At 45.4% G+C, this 20925-nt stretch overlaps 1 protein-coding gene across 5 annotated transcripts in view; it reads right to left on the bottom strand.

Annotated features, from left to right (window-relative positions):
- Positions 1 to 6238, bottom strand: part of LOC105685329 (optomotor-blind protein) — a 69179-nt gene extending 62941 nt beyond the window's left edge. For all 5 annotated transcript variants that reach the window (XM_012399313.3, XM_020851282.2, XM_020851285.2 and 2 more), the window contains exon 1: positions 3669 to 6238. In XM_012399313.3, coding sequence (XP_012254736.2) covers positions 3669 to 4353 — 685 coding nt within the window. In that variant the 5' untranslated portion in view covers positions 4354 to 6238. The remainder of the gene's footprint in view (positions 1 to 3668) is intronic.
- Positions 6239 to 20925: the final 14687 nt, after the last annotated feature.

Raw genomic sequence — 20925 nt, 5'->3', positions numbered from 1 at the left:
CTCCGATCAAAAAATGCTGGTATATGTCAGCGGTACAAGTACACAATACTCATTTATATCTATATATCTCGATCGCGAAAGTTTTTACAGTCCCGTTAATTGTTGTTACATAATTTTAATAACTTTATTAACATTATATGTATACGCGTTCAACTATATATGTACATATGTACACGACTAATGTGTACAAAACTGCATTAACAAGATATTTATATATTATCACCCTGGCGTTACGTTAACGTTTAGATATAAATTATATATAGCATAAATATTACGCGCCTTATACCACTGTATTGCATTATTATCTGGCTGAAAGTACATCACGTTTTCACAGTAATATATGTAATAGTTACCGCGGTGTAGGAGATATCACTGGGTAGGCATACGTGTATGTATAATTGTATATATTTAATAATATTATGCAGCGCATAGCATCGCGTTATCTTCGTACTTTAAGTTATCAGAAAACAATGCGAAGTACATTAAAATTGCAATGGCAGCGCCGACTCGTTATAACTCTGTGTATACGTACACCGTGCGATATAAACCAGTGCAAACACATGAAAGAGAAAAAGAAAGAAAAAGTGAAAAAAAAAAAAAAACCAGAGAATTAGTGTTGTAAAGTCTTAACTAAGGTGTACGTATTTATTACACGAGTTGTCATCGTTCATTAATTTCTAATTCGTTATTCTAACGTCCACCTAATCCGCGGTGTACGTATAATAGGTAATACATATGTATGTAATGTAATTAGTATCGCCCCTCAGCTACATTATCGTTCTACGATTCAAATGAAATATAATGTAATCGCGTTTTCTCGTGTCATAATTAAAATAAATATCTACACACACAACTAATTATTCAACGCCTATTCCGCATTCGCACGTGACATATATATCATGTAAAATAATACAAGCTGTGATACTACATATTAACAGTCTTGAAGAGAATTTTCTCTCTAAACAATTATTACCGATTATACGTTCGATCTGAGCAAATATAGAAATAATTCATATGAAATTTTCATCCATAACCGATAACGCGAGTGGCACGTATTTTTTCTGTACATGTAAATTTATCATCACATGGTATGTATGCGGTACCGACAATGGGGAGCGTGTGCACATCACGATGTACACATACAGTGCAGATTATTGTGAGAATAATTATTGTTTCAACATCGCGTATCAAATTATTACTAAACGTTTTGTGCAGGCCGCAATTAGGACAGACGTCCATTCGCGTTGTACCGCAGGAGCAGCGCAGGTAGAGTACGGTGCGAACGATTCTGTCACCGTAATCTCCATATACTAGAGACACGCACCGATCCCGCTGCGGCGGATTGTTGCCAACGCAGAAACCGCGTGCAGACACACGATGTTTTAATACCGATAGGAATTGCGAAAAATAAAATAGAAGAAACTCGGGAGACGTATTCCCGCGGTGCTGCGAAGGTGTCCCGTACCTGTACGTCGTCCCCGTCATCGAGACATCGGTCCATCGGTAGCGGATCGGTATACACGAGACGTTAAAACTCGCAAGGGAAAACCTACGCTCCGTACACGCTGAAACGTCGGTTTTCTTGCAACGCGCATTTTACCTATGCCTCCAGCATCTGCACCTTCGACATTCGTTTTGTGCAACGATGCAGATGCCTTTTTGCCACCGGTTGTGTTGCTCCACCGTTCGCTCTACCGATCCCCGCATTCTATGTATATTCGCTCGCGTCGCCTCGACGTCGGTAAATCTATTAGGTACGCGTATCTATATGCTGCTATATTTCATGCATTCGCGCACCAACTTTATCACGCCGAACGCGCGTTTGCCTTTCTTACAAAAATAATAGAAATTTAGCAATTCTTTGAAAGATCGTGTCATATACCTACGGCGACCAAGTAATTGCGGTGAACGGTTATTCGACGAGGAAAAGAAAGAAAAAAAAAAACGAAGAAAAGTGACGGAAAGACATTTGTGGAACTTTTGTGGAAGCCGGCAGGTCATCTTTTCTTTTTATCCGTTCTTCGTTTTTCGTCCCACTTTTTTGTGTCCCTCGTTTTTTGTTTCGCATTTTAGCTGCTTTACTTTTCGGCCGAACGCATACGGCGGGATGTGTAGCGATCGACTCGCACGGAATCGAACGGTCGTATACCTAACTATACACGATCACGGAGATCTCAATCTGACTTAATCGACTCCGAAATTCCATGACGGGATTTGCGGTCGTTTATTCAGATTTCGCGGATATAATTCAATTATGGGCTTCGTATGTATGACTTCGATTTTTTTGTTCAGGAAATATGGAAAGGACACAAATACCGTTGTACTCTGATAATTGCGTGCTAATTATCGACAGTAACTCGTAATATATCGTTTAAATTTCTCAAGTAACTGTGATAATGTGTATCTCTATCTGAATGGCTTTAGCTGGCGGTTGGTTCGTTCTCTTTTCCATTCGACTTCTTTTGCGGGCATGCGATCCGCCGTATATTTTACGGAGTGAGAGTCAAGTGCACGTATAATTTGAAAGACGAACGTCTGTATAATTATACCGTCGAATGTTCCTGCATAAATGGGTTAATTCGTGAATTTGCACTCCAAATGTGACTGCAATTGACTTTTCAATGTTTTCGACAGTCCCTCTTTTTAAAAAGAAATAACCGAGTTGAAAAAAAACAACATATCTGATGAAAGTGGAAAACCACCGCATGCTCAATACCGAAATGAATTCCGCGAATAGGTCATATCTACATTGCACTCGTTGCGGTGTCTGATAACTATACATTTTTACTGGTGGCCAAGTGTGATTTTCAACAAACTATAGCGCAGCTATGAGTTACGATTCGATGATTTTTTAATTTTTTGAGATGCTTCCTTTGCAACGAATTTCTCTGGAGGAGAATAAAAATTGATCCCTACGACAACTGCGCGTTGTATTTCGAAACGTTTATACGTATCGTTGTATACTTTGATGAAAAAATTCTGCGATGGCATGTTCGATAGTAATTTTAACGATAGTATCGAATGTTCCAGTGCCTTGCATCTGATTTGGCGATCGGATGTCTGTTGAGACAGTCCAAATATAGAACCGGCCTAGCAGGTTGATACATAGCGTACGATCTGCGGTTTGTTTTACTAGCATCTAATCAGGATCCTGCACTTTAATATCCTCATGATGTTATTCAACTCGATTATTTTTTTTTCTCGATCAGATCATTCGCACAATTATATTCCGAGATCGACCGTCGAGAAATTCGAGTCGTCGTCATCCGGAGCAAGGTAAAAATTATTAGCCGGTACACGATCCGCAATTATTCCTCGCACGATCGTAACGCCGATCGAATCACGTTTCGACGAGTGATCAAAACATGTGAGTTCGGAATCCCTAATCTGCATCTCGCCACTATTATCATTCGATATAATCTTTATAACGTACGTTTCGATCGTCACGTGATAGATCAGCTTCTTAATTCTCCGCTAACTATCCGACTCCGCAGATTGTGATAACATAAAGTACATGAGAACGAACTGGGTTAATTGTCTCGTCTGAAAATATCATCGAAAGCTCGCGATTCGCTCGTTCGATTCCTCCCGTACTTGTTGATTTTTCTACAGTGCGAAAAGGACGGAGTATGGAGAACGTATGTAACGTATATACGATGAACACTAACCCGGTGGCGTGAGTCCGTGCGGATTGAGGTGCGGATGATGATGGGGGCTGGACAAAATGCTCTTCCCCTGAAGGTGATGCGTCGGTCCCGGCGAACTCGTAGGCGGAAGGTGTGCCGCGGGGTTGTAAAATCCGGCAGCGGCGAGGGCGGCAGCGCTGAAATAGCTGGCTACCGCTGACGAGGGGTGCTGCGAAAGTTCTCGCTGAGAATTTGGCAATGGCGGGGGTGTTTCGGGGGCTGCCGCGGGACTCCCGGGGCCTCCGGGTGGCGGCGACGCGCTTCCTTGGGAGGACGAGCCCCCCTGCAAATGCGGCGGGTGGGTGGTCGCGGCGGTCAAAAGTGACGAGACGCTGAAATCTGTCGGCCGGGGAGCCACCGGTGCCGGCAGATGACTCCCGAGGTGACTAGAGCCCGTCGTTGATCCGGAAATTGCGGCAAACGGCGAGTGTTGATTCAGTGCCGCGGCCGGTGCGGGGTACGCCATCCCAGGCCCCCCCACCGCCCCCCTGATCCCCGTCTTGGCAGTCTCGCCCACGTTCGTCTCCAACTCTTGGTCCTTCCCGTCGTCACGCTCCCCGAAGCTGTCCTTTACGGATGCAGACACCTCGAACCTGGGTCTCAATAGGAGCGGAATGCTGGCGCAGTGGGTACCCCTGCTGCACGCCGAGTCTTGTTCGAATCTCATTTAGCTGGCGATTGGCGCCTCCAGCGAGATCTCGACCCCCTGATTCTCCCGCTCGGCGTTAACGCGCTCCTTGAATTTCGCCGCGGCGATCCCGGTGAAGGACGACAGCCGATACCTCGATTCCCACTTCCCGATCGACGTCGCACTCCCTGGATCCAAATTCTTCTCTTACTTTTTCTATCACGGTATTACCGGAGCTTTTCCACCGCCGAAGCTTAGGACAGAGCTTACAAGAGCTAAGCGAATTTGTAAGAAGATTAGGAACGATCACGCCTAAAACTGCTGCTTTTGCTGCTGATGCAGACGTCCGGCAGTCGAGAGAACCGTCAACGTGGGCACGTTCCATAATCTGCTCTGTGTCATCGATGCGATTACACCGGATATAATTACGCCGAGGATACCTGCATTGATCGGAGTGGTATCTTCTCGCAAAGCGGTACTCATTGCTGATTCAATTTCCAACACGATTCCTCTAGTAAACCGACGAAGCGATTCGCCACACTGTTCTTTCGACTATGTTCTCAAAGCGTTTGCTACGTGCTGAGATTTTACAAACACGAATGTTCCGCCATAGGCAATGGACAGTAAACAGTCAACACACATACGCGTTCGTCTACCTGTAATCTCGCGCACTGCACAGTTTGTATATATTTATCTCTCTTCACGATTCATTAAGTTTGAACCTTATCTTCTCATCGTTTTCAATATCTCGACGAAACTTTCTCACGTACGTGCAACGTGCGAGAGCAGATAACCACGACACTGTACGCTGCACTTTTCTTCCGTTTTTTTATTTTTAAAAAACTCCTTCACACAATCGAGCAGTTCTTGTATTTCAGGGATTTAATTTTAAAAGGTTCAAATGTTCTTATACGGAGGTAGAATGCGGCGGAGGTTTAAAAGGTTCGGCAGCAGCTGCCACTGCAGCACCGTGTGCAGGCCAAAATGAGTAGAATGGAAGGCTGAGCTTGATTCAGTCCACTCTTTGCTTATTCTATTTCTTATGTTAACATCGGGCGTGACTCACGCCTGATATCGAGGTAAGTATTCTCGCAATACCTTCGAGCGTTATCGAATGTTTGTGTACCCCAGTAATTAGCACATCACTGTAATACAAACGAGGACTCGTCGCATGATTCAGTCCGTTTCATTCTCATATAAATTTTGAGCAAAATAGTCAGCGACATCATACATCAAACGCATACGCGTAGGGTATGTGAGAATAAATTCACTGCACTTTCAGAAGCCATAGTTGCGTTGATTAGATGTAAGAGGGACGCTTGCACGCTGTTCGCCGATGTTATTACTCGAAATTTCAAACTGCACTCTGAGAAACTCTCGTTCCTCCCAACTTGGACACAGTCAGTTTGGTTTGGATTATTAAATTCCAAAAAATATTGATCAGGTCCTTTTTGCAGACGAGCGAAGGATAACGGAATTCGGATGAAGGCGAAAAAAAAAATTATTCGAAAAATTTCCAGCGCCTATGAGGCGTTAGCGCGAAACGCAGAAGCACTGCACCGCGTAATAAAACTCGGAAAACTGAGCTCCGCGACACGTTCCGACGGCCGGCGATTCACGGAGAATGGTATAAAATGCGTGCCTGTGAGGATCGAAACAAACGCAACGTACGCAACGCGAGCGGTAAGAATAAGAAACCCGGCTGCAGCTATGAGGTGAGTAAGGAAGGGTTTCAGTTTCAGCGGCGCGGGTTTAAGGCGAAGGTGTTACTTGGGTGGCGCCGCGACGGTCACTGAGCAGCGCTAGGATTGACACCTCCTCTGGGGCTCACCCCCACACCTATCGAGGTGTTGGTGTGCTAAAGTCCCGGGACTATAACGTGGAAGATATACACCGGACGCCGGTAGGCGTGAATGCTGGAGGGCAGCGACGCGAAGACTGAAACCGTCGGGGCTCCTCCTCCCCACCCCTGAGTGCCACCACCACGACGGCGTTCCGCCGAGTGGAGGTAGCGCTGAGAATTGGAGGGGATAGGTGGCCACCCGTTTCAGCGGTGGGGGAAATCGCCCCTTCGACTCCCCAGCCGTCGCTGGCGATAATGAGAATGCCGCGGGGTCGGGATTGGTGCGGAACAGCCAATCCGGGGGGCGTTGGATATGACGCCTTTCCCGTCGCAACGCTCTACGCGATCCCCCTCCGTGTTCCTCGCTCGAACCCCGCATCCCCACCTCCGCCGTTCTCCATCTCTTACGTTCCACGGAACTCGCGCTGCTTTGGATTTTCAAGGGTGTTAACCGCGAGTACGCCCATTAGCACTACCCCTCTCTCTGTGGGGGTGGTTTTTATCCGATGACGGGGAAACAGCCGAGAGGGGAATAAGAAGGGTGACGCGCCCGGGGGGAGGGGGAGAATTTGGAAGCAGTTTCTTTTCACGATATTCGTAAACTGTATAATGTATACCGCACACATGACGTCGTCGAGTAAATCTTCGTACCTATATACCTTGTTATTAACGCGATTCAGATGCGATACCTGCAGTTCCATTCAAGCACATGCATCGATCTCATGGTTCGTCCGGTATAAAAAATTGTTTGCCATTTTCAGCTCACTTGGAGCCGCCAAATTTCGAAATATGAAAACTCCAATGTCCATATCTTTTTTTTTTTTATCGCCTCTTTCTCGATGCGCACGGAACCCTGTCCGTAAGACAGTGACCGGACTCCGAGATTTGAGAAACAGGATGAGAATCTCATCCGTCGGACTGTTCTCTGCTTCTCACGAGCTGCGATTCATTTTTTCCTCATACAGGGTTTTCGCGGACGACCATATTTTGGCGTTCGTATTTTACGGTGATCTGTTGAGTACGCAATGCAATCCGGCAATAGGTTTTTGGCTCGCGAGTTTCCAACATATTACAACAAATTCTCATGTGCACAGGGGATCGAAAGTCTAGGATCTACGTTCGCACAGTCATGTGCTCTCTAGGTATCGGTGGAGCGGGATTTAGGATGTACATGAGCGGAAAAGTTTTCGCAAACTGTGCCAAAATTTTAGCGAGGGCAAAAGCGCTGTTGCGGAACGTCGCGTCAGGGCTACGCACGTCGCGCTCCCGTCTTCCTCGCTCTTTCAACGTCGGACTCTTTCGGAGGTGGATACGTCGCATACACGTACGTACGTAACGTAGCGTGGCTGTAGAAAGATACAAGAACGTCAGTTGCACACGTGAACGTTGAAACACGGAGCTGAGACTGAAACGGTGATCGGCGTAGTAGGGGAAGTTGGCAACGCCCACTTCCACCCCACCCCAAAATAAACGGGATCCCCTTCCTCGGGGACGTTCGCGCTTCAGGGTGTTACAGCGACGCCTACCGCGTTCGTGAGTTTACTCGGGTTTCTATGTTTGAGTACGACACGGTTATTATGGACTCTCTTTTACTCCTCATCTCGGCTGCGCCACCGTGCGCGCTTTCAGCGGGAGGATAGCCGAGCCATGGCAAAGCAGAAACGAGCTAGCGGCTATAGCCTCGGTGCGGGTTGGCTGGATGGGTGGGTAGAGTTGGTTGCTTTTGCTTTATAATTACACAAAATGACGGACGAGGCGCTAAAGCTTGTTGACCATCGCCAACACCGACGTGCAAATGCACAACGGGGCTGCACTTTCACGCGGTTTATACTCGCGCTCCTTCTATCGCAATATACTCGCGCCGTTACCAGTTGAACCCCGCGATATGATGACGCTGCAAATATTGCGAATTCCTCTGTACCCGAACACTGCAGCTATATCTGTGTGCATGCAACTCACATGCCTCATCCGCGTTTATTTTCATTCGCAGAATATATTCGAATTGTGCCCGACGAGAATGCGCGCTGTTATACTCAACGTAATTTCGCATCGATCATCGATTTCTGTGGTGAAAATTATTCTCCACCCCTCGTCTGATTTTGCATCCCTTCATCGTTAGTGACGGATTGCAATATCCTCACGATGTACAGGTTATATTAAGCGAATATTATTTTCAGAATTAACTAGGAAATGCGGCGCAGCGGATGAAAAAAGCTTCTGCGGAAGACGTGCGGATATATACAGGCAGCTGTGCTGCGCGAGACAGCGCGGGAGATCTACATGTTGACGTTTCGCGGATTATATCGTAAGTCAAGAGAGAAGAGGAGAGAGAGGAGCTTGAACAGGGTGCAGACTTGCCGGGAGTAATTATTTATTCACGAATTTTAGCTCGCTCAGTTTATCCCGGCGAAACTCCCGACCAATCTTCTTTCACGTCTCTGTATAGATATACTCGAACACTAAAAAAATGTAAAAAAAATTTGGCACAACGTTTTCCCACGATAGATATACGTGGTATAAATCAATATGCAAAAATTGATCAATTTCATCGTATTTGCAAAATTAATCCCGTTGATAATTTTTTTTTTTCATTGCTATTCATTTTCATGTGCACATTATGATCGATATTTTTCATCCGGAGAGTTGGGTGTGCGAGAAATTTAAAAAAAAAAGCCACAACCTGTACGGGGTTCGAACGTCCGAGTGGTCATCGAATACGAGGAAGAAAAGTGAAAAAAAAAAAAAGAAAAAAAAAAAAAATTCAATTCCGCAAAGACGTGAACGTTGTATAGATACGTTGTATCCCCTTGCCAGTAATACGTCCCTGCACACAGCACCGAGTATGTAGAGAATCTCGAACGCAGATCGAGAGGGAGATCTCCGAGCAGAGAGGGAGGCTGCGATAAAAAATGAGACCCGCGCGAGCGGTGCTCATAATCTCGCAGATCGCGTTATAATCCGCGGCGAAAAACATTTGATGAGCGACGAGCTGGGAAAAAGGCAACGTGCTGCTGCCGGTGATGCTGCCTGCCTGCCACCGCTTCTACGCTCTGGATATAGGCGTGCCTTCGCAGGCCACGCCCCGGCGCAGGTCCCCCACCGACGGAGAAAACGGTCTTTTTTTCGTCGCTAGCCCCCTGCTGCTTCGCTGCCACTAGCGGCGACGGGGGTAGGGGTGGTCGGCGAGGTGGGGATACGACGGACGACGAAAGTCAGCGTCGCGACGGTGTGGGGAGAGAGGGAAGGGGTTTTTCGTGAGGCAGCGTCGCGCGTGGTGGGGGGGAGAAAAAGACGAAGTCGTATTCGGTTTGGCTCGGTTCTTCGTGGCGCGGGTACGGAGGCGGTCGTCAATTGTTTTATTACCCTTAAAGCCGCGCCGTACGCGGCAGATATTCTGCCCGAGATATTCGCGTTTTCTCATCTAATAGCGGCTAAATAAGGTTCGCGCGGTCAGAAACGGTAACCCAAGAAACCATTGCAGCTCCACCTGATTCCGCTTACTCTTTATAATATACCTGCGTTCGAATTACGGAGGGCTGCAGCGGCCGCAGGGACTTCCATAAGTTGTTGGCAAATAAGGGCGCGTTGTGCGGAGTGCAGGTCGCGTTAGATTAGATATACGAATATTGCGACTATTTAAGAGCTTCGACTCTTCTCCGTTCACATATGTATACTATTGTGAGTACATATTAGGAATAATAGGCATATAATTATAAAGTTTCCCCGGCGTATCTTTTTGCATCACTGCGCAGGGTCTTCCATATTTTTTCTTGCATAGTCGCGCTCTTTTACATTCACCAAATTCGAAAGATGATTTTCGTTATGAAAAAAAAGAAAAGTTTTTTCAAAATATATTGACGTGTAACTGGTTCCTGTTCATTACCAAGGTTGTATTGTATCTTGCGTAAAAAATAAAGTCCACTATTTTTTTTTAATATACCATCAAAAGTTGGCATTGGTGAATTTCCTATACCTACGTGTTTATTGTTTATTCATTCCCACGTTTATCGGAAAGCTATAAGCGCACGTGTATGAGATAAGTTTCCAATGGCACTGCAGAATGATCCATCTGTAAGTATATATACTTATGCAGTGTATAGTTGGTCGAAGGTACAGCTTGAAATTTTTCGTTGTTTCTTTTGAATGAAAATAGGTTTCAGCCGGACGATGCATCGCGATGCGGAGCGTCGTTGATCTCGATCACTCGTCGGGGATAAGGGTACATCCGCAATGTATCATTTTCCCCCTTCACCACCCTTCGTCGTCCTCCGTATATCTGTTCTGAATTACGCTTCAATTCAACGTACATCGCAAATCGCGGTATATATATACATATAGCAGGGTCACGACTCACGGTGTATATAATTGCAGAGTGCACGAGACTCGTCTCTAAACGAAAATTCTTCTTCGCCCAGCGAACTTCGCATGGCCTGTAGGTATAACGCGGCGGTACGTATATCGTACGTACGTACGCGCGTATCTACATAACGCACTGTATATCGGCGTACCGTGGGGTCTATAAATCTCTTTGGGTCATAAACAAGAACTTCCGAGCAAATAAAGTCCACGAGTGCATGAATATGGCGCAGCAACACCGCGTAGCGGGAGCAGCAAGAGCGGCATGTGCGTGACGACCGGTCCGTCGGCAACGAAAGCGGCGTAGCCATCAACGAGCAGCGCCAGATATACGCGGGTTGTAGGTTGAAACTTCTTCAATTCCGCTACCGCAACAGCCTCTGCTGCTGCACCGCTGCTCCTGAAGTTTCGCCGCTGAAAGCTTGACGACCAAATTTAACGCTACGATACATTACGCGCATCCTCATCTACGATACGTTGCCATACCTACGTATAAATACATGCGTTTCGCACAGAGATATATGCCAGCCGAGCTAGACCCTTGATCTCTTTACGTATTCATCAATCCGATCGCGACGATCGCTGCTTTGTTTCGATTGGTTTTGAATTGTTTAGGAATTTGAAATTCCTAAATTTTTTGAAACGCTGCATCATATAGCTGTACGAGAAAACGGCGAATTATTTTTCTGCTACACGGCATCCACCCTAATACGTCAACTGGATGTGGCTTATTGCTTTTCCAGTTCCAGAACGATTTCCTATCAGCAGTTTTCGCCACTTCGCGATAAGCTGCATAGTATACATATCCGCGGTATCGGTGATCGTTGGCGGAAAATAAAGGTAAAACGACTGTGAAACAAAAAGAGAAATGAGAAAAAAAAAAAAAAAAAAAAGGATTAAAACTGCGAAAACAACAACAAACCAATTAGGGACTTTAATGGGCGATGCTCGAACCGTTGTAGCAATCGGATAACACAATCGAGTGGTTCCAGCGAGGCTCGCGCCAACCCACCACCGCGACCCGTAGATGAGAGGGCACGGATGCTGTATACCGGGGGAAAGAGGGGGATGAAGTGCCAGATTTAGGGATGGGACGGTACGGGACGGTGGAGGTATAACGCCGGTTTGAGTAGGTCTCCGCGTTGAAAACCTGGGCGAAAATTCGCGACGTCATTCTCTCCCTCTCCCTTCCCCCTCCCCCTCCCCCCCCCCGCCGCCCCCGCGGCGGAGGCGCGCAAATCCGCGCGGATCGATCCTGGACAAACAAACAAAACGCCAAACGCCGCGACGCCCGCCTCTTCGGCGCCTCTACCCCCCCCCCCCCCCCCGTACACTCGATCTCGCTCTATCTCCGGCCCCCTTCTTCTTCTACTTCTCTATCGGTCTATGACTACACCATCTCCCCTCGAGAACTCTCCAGGAACTCTCCTCGCACTCTTGAGTTAACCAGTTACTACCCCAGCTACACGTAAACCGACGCGAGCGGTTTATTCAGAAATCCTCGAATCGAGACGCGCGCTCAGATATTTTAAGTATCAGCGAATTTTCCGCAATTAGCTTCGACTCTTGTTACACAGGTATACGTATATACCTACAAATACCCAACCCCGCACCACTCGCGGCTCCCGATGTGGATTAGCCGAGCACACACGCGCGTGACTCACGTCAGTCTTCGGATGTTAAATAATTACCGCTCACGCTCCAGCTGCACCGGGGATAATATCTGTAATTATCTATGTTTACATTTATCTAGATGATGCTCAGGTGTGTGCACGTAAACACGACGTCGCTTATACTCCGGTACACACGCGGGGATATTATGAACATCCCGCGCCGCGGGATTTTTTACTCTTCTAATCCGAAGCGAGAAATCCGCCAACTTGGCGTTGCTTCCGAATCGTTTACCGAACTCCAACCGCTTCTCCGTTGAGAACGAGGTGAAGAAGTCATCGTCTCCTTGCCGGAGGGGCATAATAAAGCTCCCCGAAAGCTCGGGGCTCGACGAGACTCGCGAATCTCGAATTGAGCCTCAGACTCGAGCAGAATTTGAAAGTTTACCGGAAGACGTGCGTATAGACGAGCGTAAGTGAGTACCTCTTACTTAAATACGTTACCGTATGTACCTGTACGGGTGGGTAACACCGATCCTCGCTAGAAAACGAAGCGAATGACAGCGGTAGGCGCGTAGGTATACGTACGGAGAAAATGGAAAGTGAATTTGAGCGAACTATTTGAGCGGAGAACAAAGCACATCGGGCAAGTTTTTTTTTTTTTTTTTCATTTTTTCAAGCTACGCTCTCCCACCATGTATGTATATATATATGTTCTTGTCGCTCTCCTCTTTTGCATTGCCACCAACGACGCGCCGCGCCAATTGACCTATCGACATCTGCAGCTGTCAGCTGGGGGACGCTAAAATACCACGATATATCACGTATATCTACATATAATGCGGAAAGATTCGTTCGATCGGTGCACAAGTATATACCTATACATACGAACGGTGATAGAAAATTAATTGTCGTTCGAGGTGCGGTGCGTGAAGCGTCGCGCCTCAGAATTCATAGTTATCTATGTACGGTAATATCATTCAACTCGCTGTTAACACGCATATGATGTACTATACATTATTTGGTCCGACCGAAAATCTGGGGTAGCGTAAAATCGTGGAGTATAACACGCAGACCGGCGGCGGCGGCAGCATTTACGGGTCGCTATCGTACCCATACATACCTGTGCGCGTATATACCAGCTAGCCTACTATATGACGCGGCAATGGCGGCGCGGCGTCGGTTCGACTACTAAGGCCCCAAAGGAACCGTGGATATCGCATTGCGCGTGGGACTGACGGGACAAAACGGAGTTCGTACAAAAGGCTCGTAGGCATCGCACATGAGTTTTGGTTAAAAACGTTCACGTCGCTCCGTATACCGGCCGATCTCGCGTACGAGCGCGTTCGTGTATACACGTATACAAAGGTATACACCTATACCTATGTCACGGGCCCCACAATACGCCCCGCGGTCGACGTTTGTACAAAAGTGAAATGAGACGACGAACTGATTCTATTCGTGTCTCGCGTGCCGATACCATTAATTACCCCTCGCCATTTCTTCTTTGGAATCGCGCGCTCTAGTACCGCGGTATACGCTTCCTTCTATATATATATACCTACCCGCTTCTTCTTCTTCTTCTTCTTCTTCTTCATCTTCTTTGGCGAGGTACGACCGCGCGCATTGTGAGAGACGGGGTGGAGTTAGTAGGGTATTTTCGGAGGTATACGTATACACCCGGAACATACCGCCTCGACTATCACGTTGCACATAGGGATCGTTTGGCCTAGTAGAAAAACTACATGCACACGCACACGTGTAATACACATATGACACGATCCAGCTGCCCGCGGCGCACTCTCCTAACGCACGCACAACCCTTTTGTATTATTTCTAACCATCTTCGTTCGCGTTGTATATCACGTCCTTCGTTGTATGCGGATGATATAGTTTCGTCTCATTGAAAATTCGACGCTCTCGCGACAAACGAATGGACGAAAATTCACGACTTATTTGGCGCGGGGAAATTCCGTCTCTCGTCGATCACACGTACAGGTATATCTACAATAGATACGAATACACAAAATTATAAGAACCTGCAGCGGCAACCCCACCGGAAATGAGGTAAAACGAAGCGAGACATTTTTCAAAACAGCTTTCATTTATACATACATATATTCTCTCTCCATGCGCGGAACGAGGATGTATATGGTAGAGATATACGAATTATTATATACATAATGTATAATAGCGGAATAAACGAACGCAGCAGATATATGTGGGGATATCCTGAAAACGTGTTCGTGTAAGGGAGGACAGAGTTTCGCAACGACACGGCGAGGACAACCGCAAGTAAATGTAGGGTACACATCACCTGATGACAAATTACGAATGCATTAAGCGACGCTTGGCGTATATAGCTGCCATATACGGTGCACGTGATACACCGTATACACGTCGAATGGCCCAGCCATTATCTTGGCTAATAATTAATTTGGATATAGGTTCGCTTAGGGCGCGCGCAATGTCTAAATGTCCCCCGCGTATAATTTTCTATCGCACATGATGATATGGACTGCGGGATACACAACACGTACGTACGTATGTATGACGTAGCCGCAACCACCGGATGTGTCTACGTTATATATAGGTATGTACTCACATTTCAGATTTTCGAGGCTGTTCGATCGATCGAAGATCGATGCCGAAATGGATAGAGGGAAAAAAATTAGAAATCGATCACCCGCGTCGTAGGACATTTTTGTTACGTTAGATCCGTAATTAAGGTGGTTTGCACTTTGAAAATCAAAGTGCGGGATGCCGTGCGACAGACGTTTAACTCTTTTTGGCTTATGGCGTGTACAAATATAAATTTAAAAAGATAATCGGCCGGTACTTTGTTAACATACATATATATATATATACATAATGTATGTACAACGGTAACTTGAAACGAATTAGTTGATCACTTCACGGTTTAATGGTTATCAGGATTTTAGATGTGGGTCGTTAATATCCAGGTGGGATTTCGAGTTCTTTAATAAGATATACGGCGAACGACGCGGTTATACGGACGTATATCGGAACGGAACCGACTACCGTCGTGCAGTGCGAACAAAAAATAAGCCATTAGCCACGATTATGTTGCCCTGTATACATGTAGTGTACGCGTATTATCTTTATATACCGAGAGCGCGTTGACTTATGGCGGAAAATGAAAATCAGTTTGAGGGGATGTGTAACGAAACGCACGTTGAAGCCCACCCAGTTCGCGTGTCAGATCGTTGGATGATAAGCCGCGTGGCTATCAGCTCTCGATTATACGTATAAGCTCGCAATATACATTAGACACACGGGATGTATATCTGGACTAATTTCCTAAATACAATCACACTTCGGGTGACGCCTCCGCGGCTAAGGGCGAATAAAACATCCCTTACGTGAAATATTGTATGGAGCTTTTTTTGTGCACCCTGAACGCGTTGGGTTACTCGTGGGGTAATTTCATAATCAACCGTGAAACTGAGCCGAAAAAAATCGAACGTTAGAGTCATTGGATATTTGCAATTTCTTGGGCGCATTTTTTTTCTACTTTATAGATCTTCGTCGAATAATTTCGATTGGCAAGAAATTTCCCTATCGCCTGTATCAGGTTTTTTCGCAGGAGAATAGATACTCGTGTTCTGAGGAATTGATGGTCAATCGAAACTCGAAATCCGAAATGGGCGTCCTGTTTCTGAATTCGTGCAGCCAAATGCAAGGATTTCCTCGATGGAAAAAATTCGTAGCTCAATTTGACCAACGGATTCGTGGTCCTGAGGTCAAAATACATAAAAATAGCAAATAAAATGGAATATTACCCCGTTGGATATTTTCGATTTTTGGGCCAAAACTTGAGTATTTTTAAAATCTACCGCATGGCACTTTTCTTACGTATTTTGACCTCAGGAATCCAAATCTGGAAGAAAAATTGATCTATCTATAAAATTAATCGAGTTATCGCCAATTTTTCGCTTTTTCGGGTCAAAAATAAAAAATTGATTTTTTAGTCTATATCAATGTAATTTGAGCTCAGGAATCCGAATCTGGAAGAAAAATTGATTTATCTTCAAAAATGACCGAGTTATCCCCATTTTTTCGCGATTTTTGGCATAAATTTGAGGATATCTCGAAGGGAAAAAATCGTAGCTCAATTTGGACAACGGATTCGTGTTTCTGAGATCAAAATACATAAGAAAAGTGCCATACGATCAATTTTAAAAAATAAAAATTTTTGGTCAAAATTTGAAAAAATCGTAAGGGGTACCCCTTGGAAAAATCTCAAATTTTGGGCAAAAATTTTTATTTTTTAAAATTGATCAAATGACACTTTTCTTATGTATTTTGACCTCAGAAACACGAATCCGTTGTCCAAATTGAGCTACGATTTTTTCCCTTCGAGATATCCTCAAATTTATGCCAAAAATCGCGAAAAAATGGAAATAACTCGGTCAATTTTGCAGATTGATCAATTCTTCTTTCAGATTCGGATTCCTGAGCTCAAATTACATCAAGATACATCAAAAAATCAATTTTTTATTTTTGACCCGAAAAAGCGAAAAATTGGCGATAACTGGATTAATTTTATAGATAGATCAATTTTTCTTCCAGATTTGGATTCCTGAGGTCAAAATACATAAGAAAAGTGCCATACGGACGATTTTAAAAGTACTTAATTTTTGGCCCAAAAATCAACATTTTTTTCTATCGGGTTGCTTATGTTATTCTCATGTATTTTGATCTCAGGCTTGATTGGTCTATCTACAAAATTGAACGAGTTATCGCCAATTTATCGATCCAAAAAGTGAAAAATCAAGGATATCTCGACCGAAAATTTCGTACTTCAATTTGGTCGATGGATTCATGTTATTCTGGGCTCAAAATATGTCGGAAAAGCGTGCTGCAATCGATCCTGAACATACTCCATTTTCGACCCAAAAATTGGAAAAAATCCGAAGGGACCGGGCGCGCATATATATCAGAGATATTATATAGCAACTCGATTGTAATTCTCGCATTTGCGGGGAATCAAGAGGCTGCCGTTGCCGCCGTAGCCAGGGTGTGGATTACCCCCGGGTAACAAATAGTCCTTGTTTGACTAAAATATCAAGCGACACCCGCGCCCGAATACACACACCCATGGTACGCGTACAAGCGTAGCGCGCGCGTGGTCTAGATGTTCACGGTCGAAATCGCAGCTGCTTTATTCCGGCTGTGGGCGAACCGTGAGTTCGGAAAGCGATAGGAATTACGAACTCGACGTACACATCGGCGACGCACACAATACGCGCGCAAGCTACACCAAAAATCGTTGAGTCGGAGTTTAGCATTACCGCAATCGGAACGGGCCCCGGATCCTACCCATATACCTACATCTGTCCGCTCGTAAGGGAACATTACCTAATAGAATTAGAAATATATATCCCTGTCCCAGTGTTCGTATACCCCATCAGATCTGTCCGGATCACCCCTGCAGATTTAGGAGTATAAGGTACCTACGCGGAGCACGGGCGCCCTCATCGACGACCTCACGCACGTATACGTGCGACCCGTTATACATCCGCACAGCGTATCTGTATGTAGGTGCAGTTACTCATGGCTGTGGGGCTACTCGATGGAGAGCCGGCCTTATGCGCCCACGGCCTTCGAATCGTCGAGGGATTACGTTACCAAAAACCAATGCGACAAACGCCACATACACGCACTGAGGGAACAAACGCGCACCTCCAATATATGCCGCGACACTATATGAATTCCCATTTACTCTCCATGGCCATTGTGCAATTCACATATACATATATGTACTATACGATTCTCAAGTACCGAATTATCGTTCACTACTTCCTTCCAATACAAACATCGATCGATCGATCGATCGTTCGATTTTCACCGATCAATATTACTAAATCGATAATAGGAACAAACGTCGTTGAGCGCAAAGAAATAATATAATCAAAGCTCCGGGGCGACCCACTTTATTCCCGTACACGGGGGTACCTACGTTATAATAATACTAGGCGAGTAGTTTTTAGACAATCGCGTAAAGCTCCGGGATATCTGAAGTTTCTACGTCGAGCATGGCGTGTCGTCGTTCAGCACTGTCTTTTGTTCAAGGAGTTCGATTTTTCACAGCTGCACGATTCTCATCGTATAGCTCTGTGCGCGCACACACACCACGTGTATCTATAACATACACCGCGTATTCTATATGTCTGTCTATCTGCTTATTGCGGACGTACACATATTTTCAGGACCCATATACCCGGTGCGTGAATCGAAAATAAGACTGAAAAAAAAATATCTAGTTGACCGATCGAGCGGAGCGACGCGCACGTCAACGATCGTTACTCGATATATCATTCAATTTACGACGAGTGCGTAGTGCAGCGTTGTTACGTCGATATCACCAGGTACAAGACGATAAGAGAATCGATGCACACGTGAGACATTTTCCGACGCGAATTGAGACGACGCGAATCAGAGAAACTTTGTCACGTTCACGAGTCGGAGAGTGAGAAAAAAAATTTCTCTCCACATCCAGAGCGCGAATATATCCATTCTGTTCACGTGTAACAGCGGACGGCGTGATTTTCCACGTCAATTTGTCCGACATAACGTAAAGTAGCGAGGTGTAGTTACTCTTGTAACGTGAAAGGCTACTTCGTCAGCGCGTGTATACCGCACGTACCATGTCGCATGTGGTAAATAACGAACGTACAATGTGCGGTGCACACAAATAGAGCCTCGCCATCCAAACGTGTGCATGCACAATTTTATCGTTACGTCACCTTTTTTCAACCATATCTGTGAATTTATGGGTGCACTGTACGTAATGCGCGTGAGATGCTCACTTGCAATAAGTGTACAATACGAAGTATGTATCACCTGCGTGCGAGTCCGCAGTGACTCGGGTAGATCGAAGAAGGGTGAAAAAAAAATTTCAAAAAAAATTTGCGAAAAAAAAAAGGGGAAAAAAGTCACGCATTAAAGTAGCCTAGCTACTCAAGAGAACTATGTACTATTATATCATCAGACATTTTTACCGATTCTATGCTCGTCACACGCGAACTGTACTATGTGGAGAACACCGCGTAAGGGAGGGGCTTATATATATCCTCCCCGTATACCTGAGACCAATTCATCAATTTTTCACGAATACTAGCGTCATTAGGAACCAGGTTAGTCCGCGTTGAGTCTATACGCGGGTTCGCCATAGTCACGCCGTACGAGTATACCGAGGTATACCCATATGTATAAGATACACGGTGTATATGTTCCTCATGCGCAACTTGCGTGCGGTGTACGTGTATGTATGGTGAATTATCAATGGATGTCACATATATATTCATGCGTTGCCGCCATATCATTCGAGCTTCTACGTTGCCTACCTACGAGGCTCGGCGAACTTCACCTTACGCAATATACCTCTCTCTATATTTGAATTTTGTATCATAAGTTTTCCGAGTTGAAAAATCAATTGATTCGATGTAAGAATGCGATAGCGCATCCGTTCAGTTTTGTGAAATGAAAACAAAGATGTGTCGGATAAATTATGAAATCTGGGTAACATAAAAAAAAAAAAAATCATACCCACGACTGATTACGGTTTAAATTGCAGGACGAACATATCAGCGCGTGCACCAGGTGCGCTGCAGATCCGAAACCGAGCAGCGAGAAAATCGTCCGCCATTATTATTCCAGCGACTGTATGTATGGGTGAGAACTGAGAGAGGATAAATTCATTTATTAGTAACACTTTGCATCCTGCGTTGATTTTGTACGCGAAGATAATATAATAAAAGAATAAAACTGCCGGGACATGAAATACGAAAAATTTTTTCAACTGCCTCCAATTATGTGTTGTACATTCGATTATGTGCGTAAACTGAACGACGAAAACCCTCGAAACAGGATCTCGCGGGCGTCCTGATACATGGTAAGTATACATATACCTAATACATAGTGAAAGCTGAAGGGAGGGATCAAGCTGTCTGTAAAGTCCTAGTGGACAATAGCTGATCCTGCGATATTTAAGAAAGCCCTTTTTTCCCTTTTCTCTTTTCTCTACGTTTTCTTTTTCCTTCTCCTTTATTTTTCTGTTTTCTTTTTATTCTCAATCCATCTATACACGGAGCCTGCAAAACGTTCTCTAGGAAGTGGTTTTCGCCCGGGGATCAACAATCGCGTCTTACGGAGAACCGTTCGTTATGTTCGGGGTGAAAGTGAACCGCGTTACATTGGGACCGAGTATATTATGTACATACATGTAAACTTATAGGTGCTGCAACGGGGTATACCATCACCTATGGATGCACCGTGTACCTACATCCATACACCCGTATTATACCTATATACGAGATGTCGACGGGCGTGTTTTGTCGATTTCATTCATGATCCTTCTCCTTCCCGTTTCACCGCAGCACCATGAGAATAGTCGGAGTGAAAACCACCCCTAAGGTACACCGGGAACCAATCGAGGCCCGTTCGCGCTGCACCGGTGGGACGCCCACCACCATAACCGTCCCAACTGTAGGTACATGCACACGTTCGTAAACGTGCACAAAATATCACACACGTAGATGTAACGCATACCCACGGCATTCACCTCCTATACACGTAGGTATATGCAGATATACGTGTAACGCACATGGGCTGCGGAGGACGCGCCATTTACTCGAATAAAATGTGTTTCAAAGCTTAGCATTATTTGGTCGGGATATTCGATACGCGTGCGGTGATGATTGGGGGGGTTGGTTAGATCGTTGTAATCTTTTGCCGCAATCCGAACGGGCCTCGAAGTGAGCGGAATCTTCCAGAAGT

This window comes from Athalia rosae, chromosome 2 (genome assembly GCF_917208135.1).
Source record: "Athalia rosae chromosome 2, iyAthRosa1.1, whole genome shotgun sequence".
In the NCBI taxonomy this organism is placed as follows: Eukaryota; Metazoa; Arthropoda; class Insecta; order Hymenoptera; family Athaliidae; genus Athalia; species Athalia rosae.
This window is presented reverse-complemented; position numbering and strand designations above follow the sequence as displayed.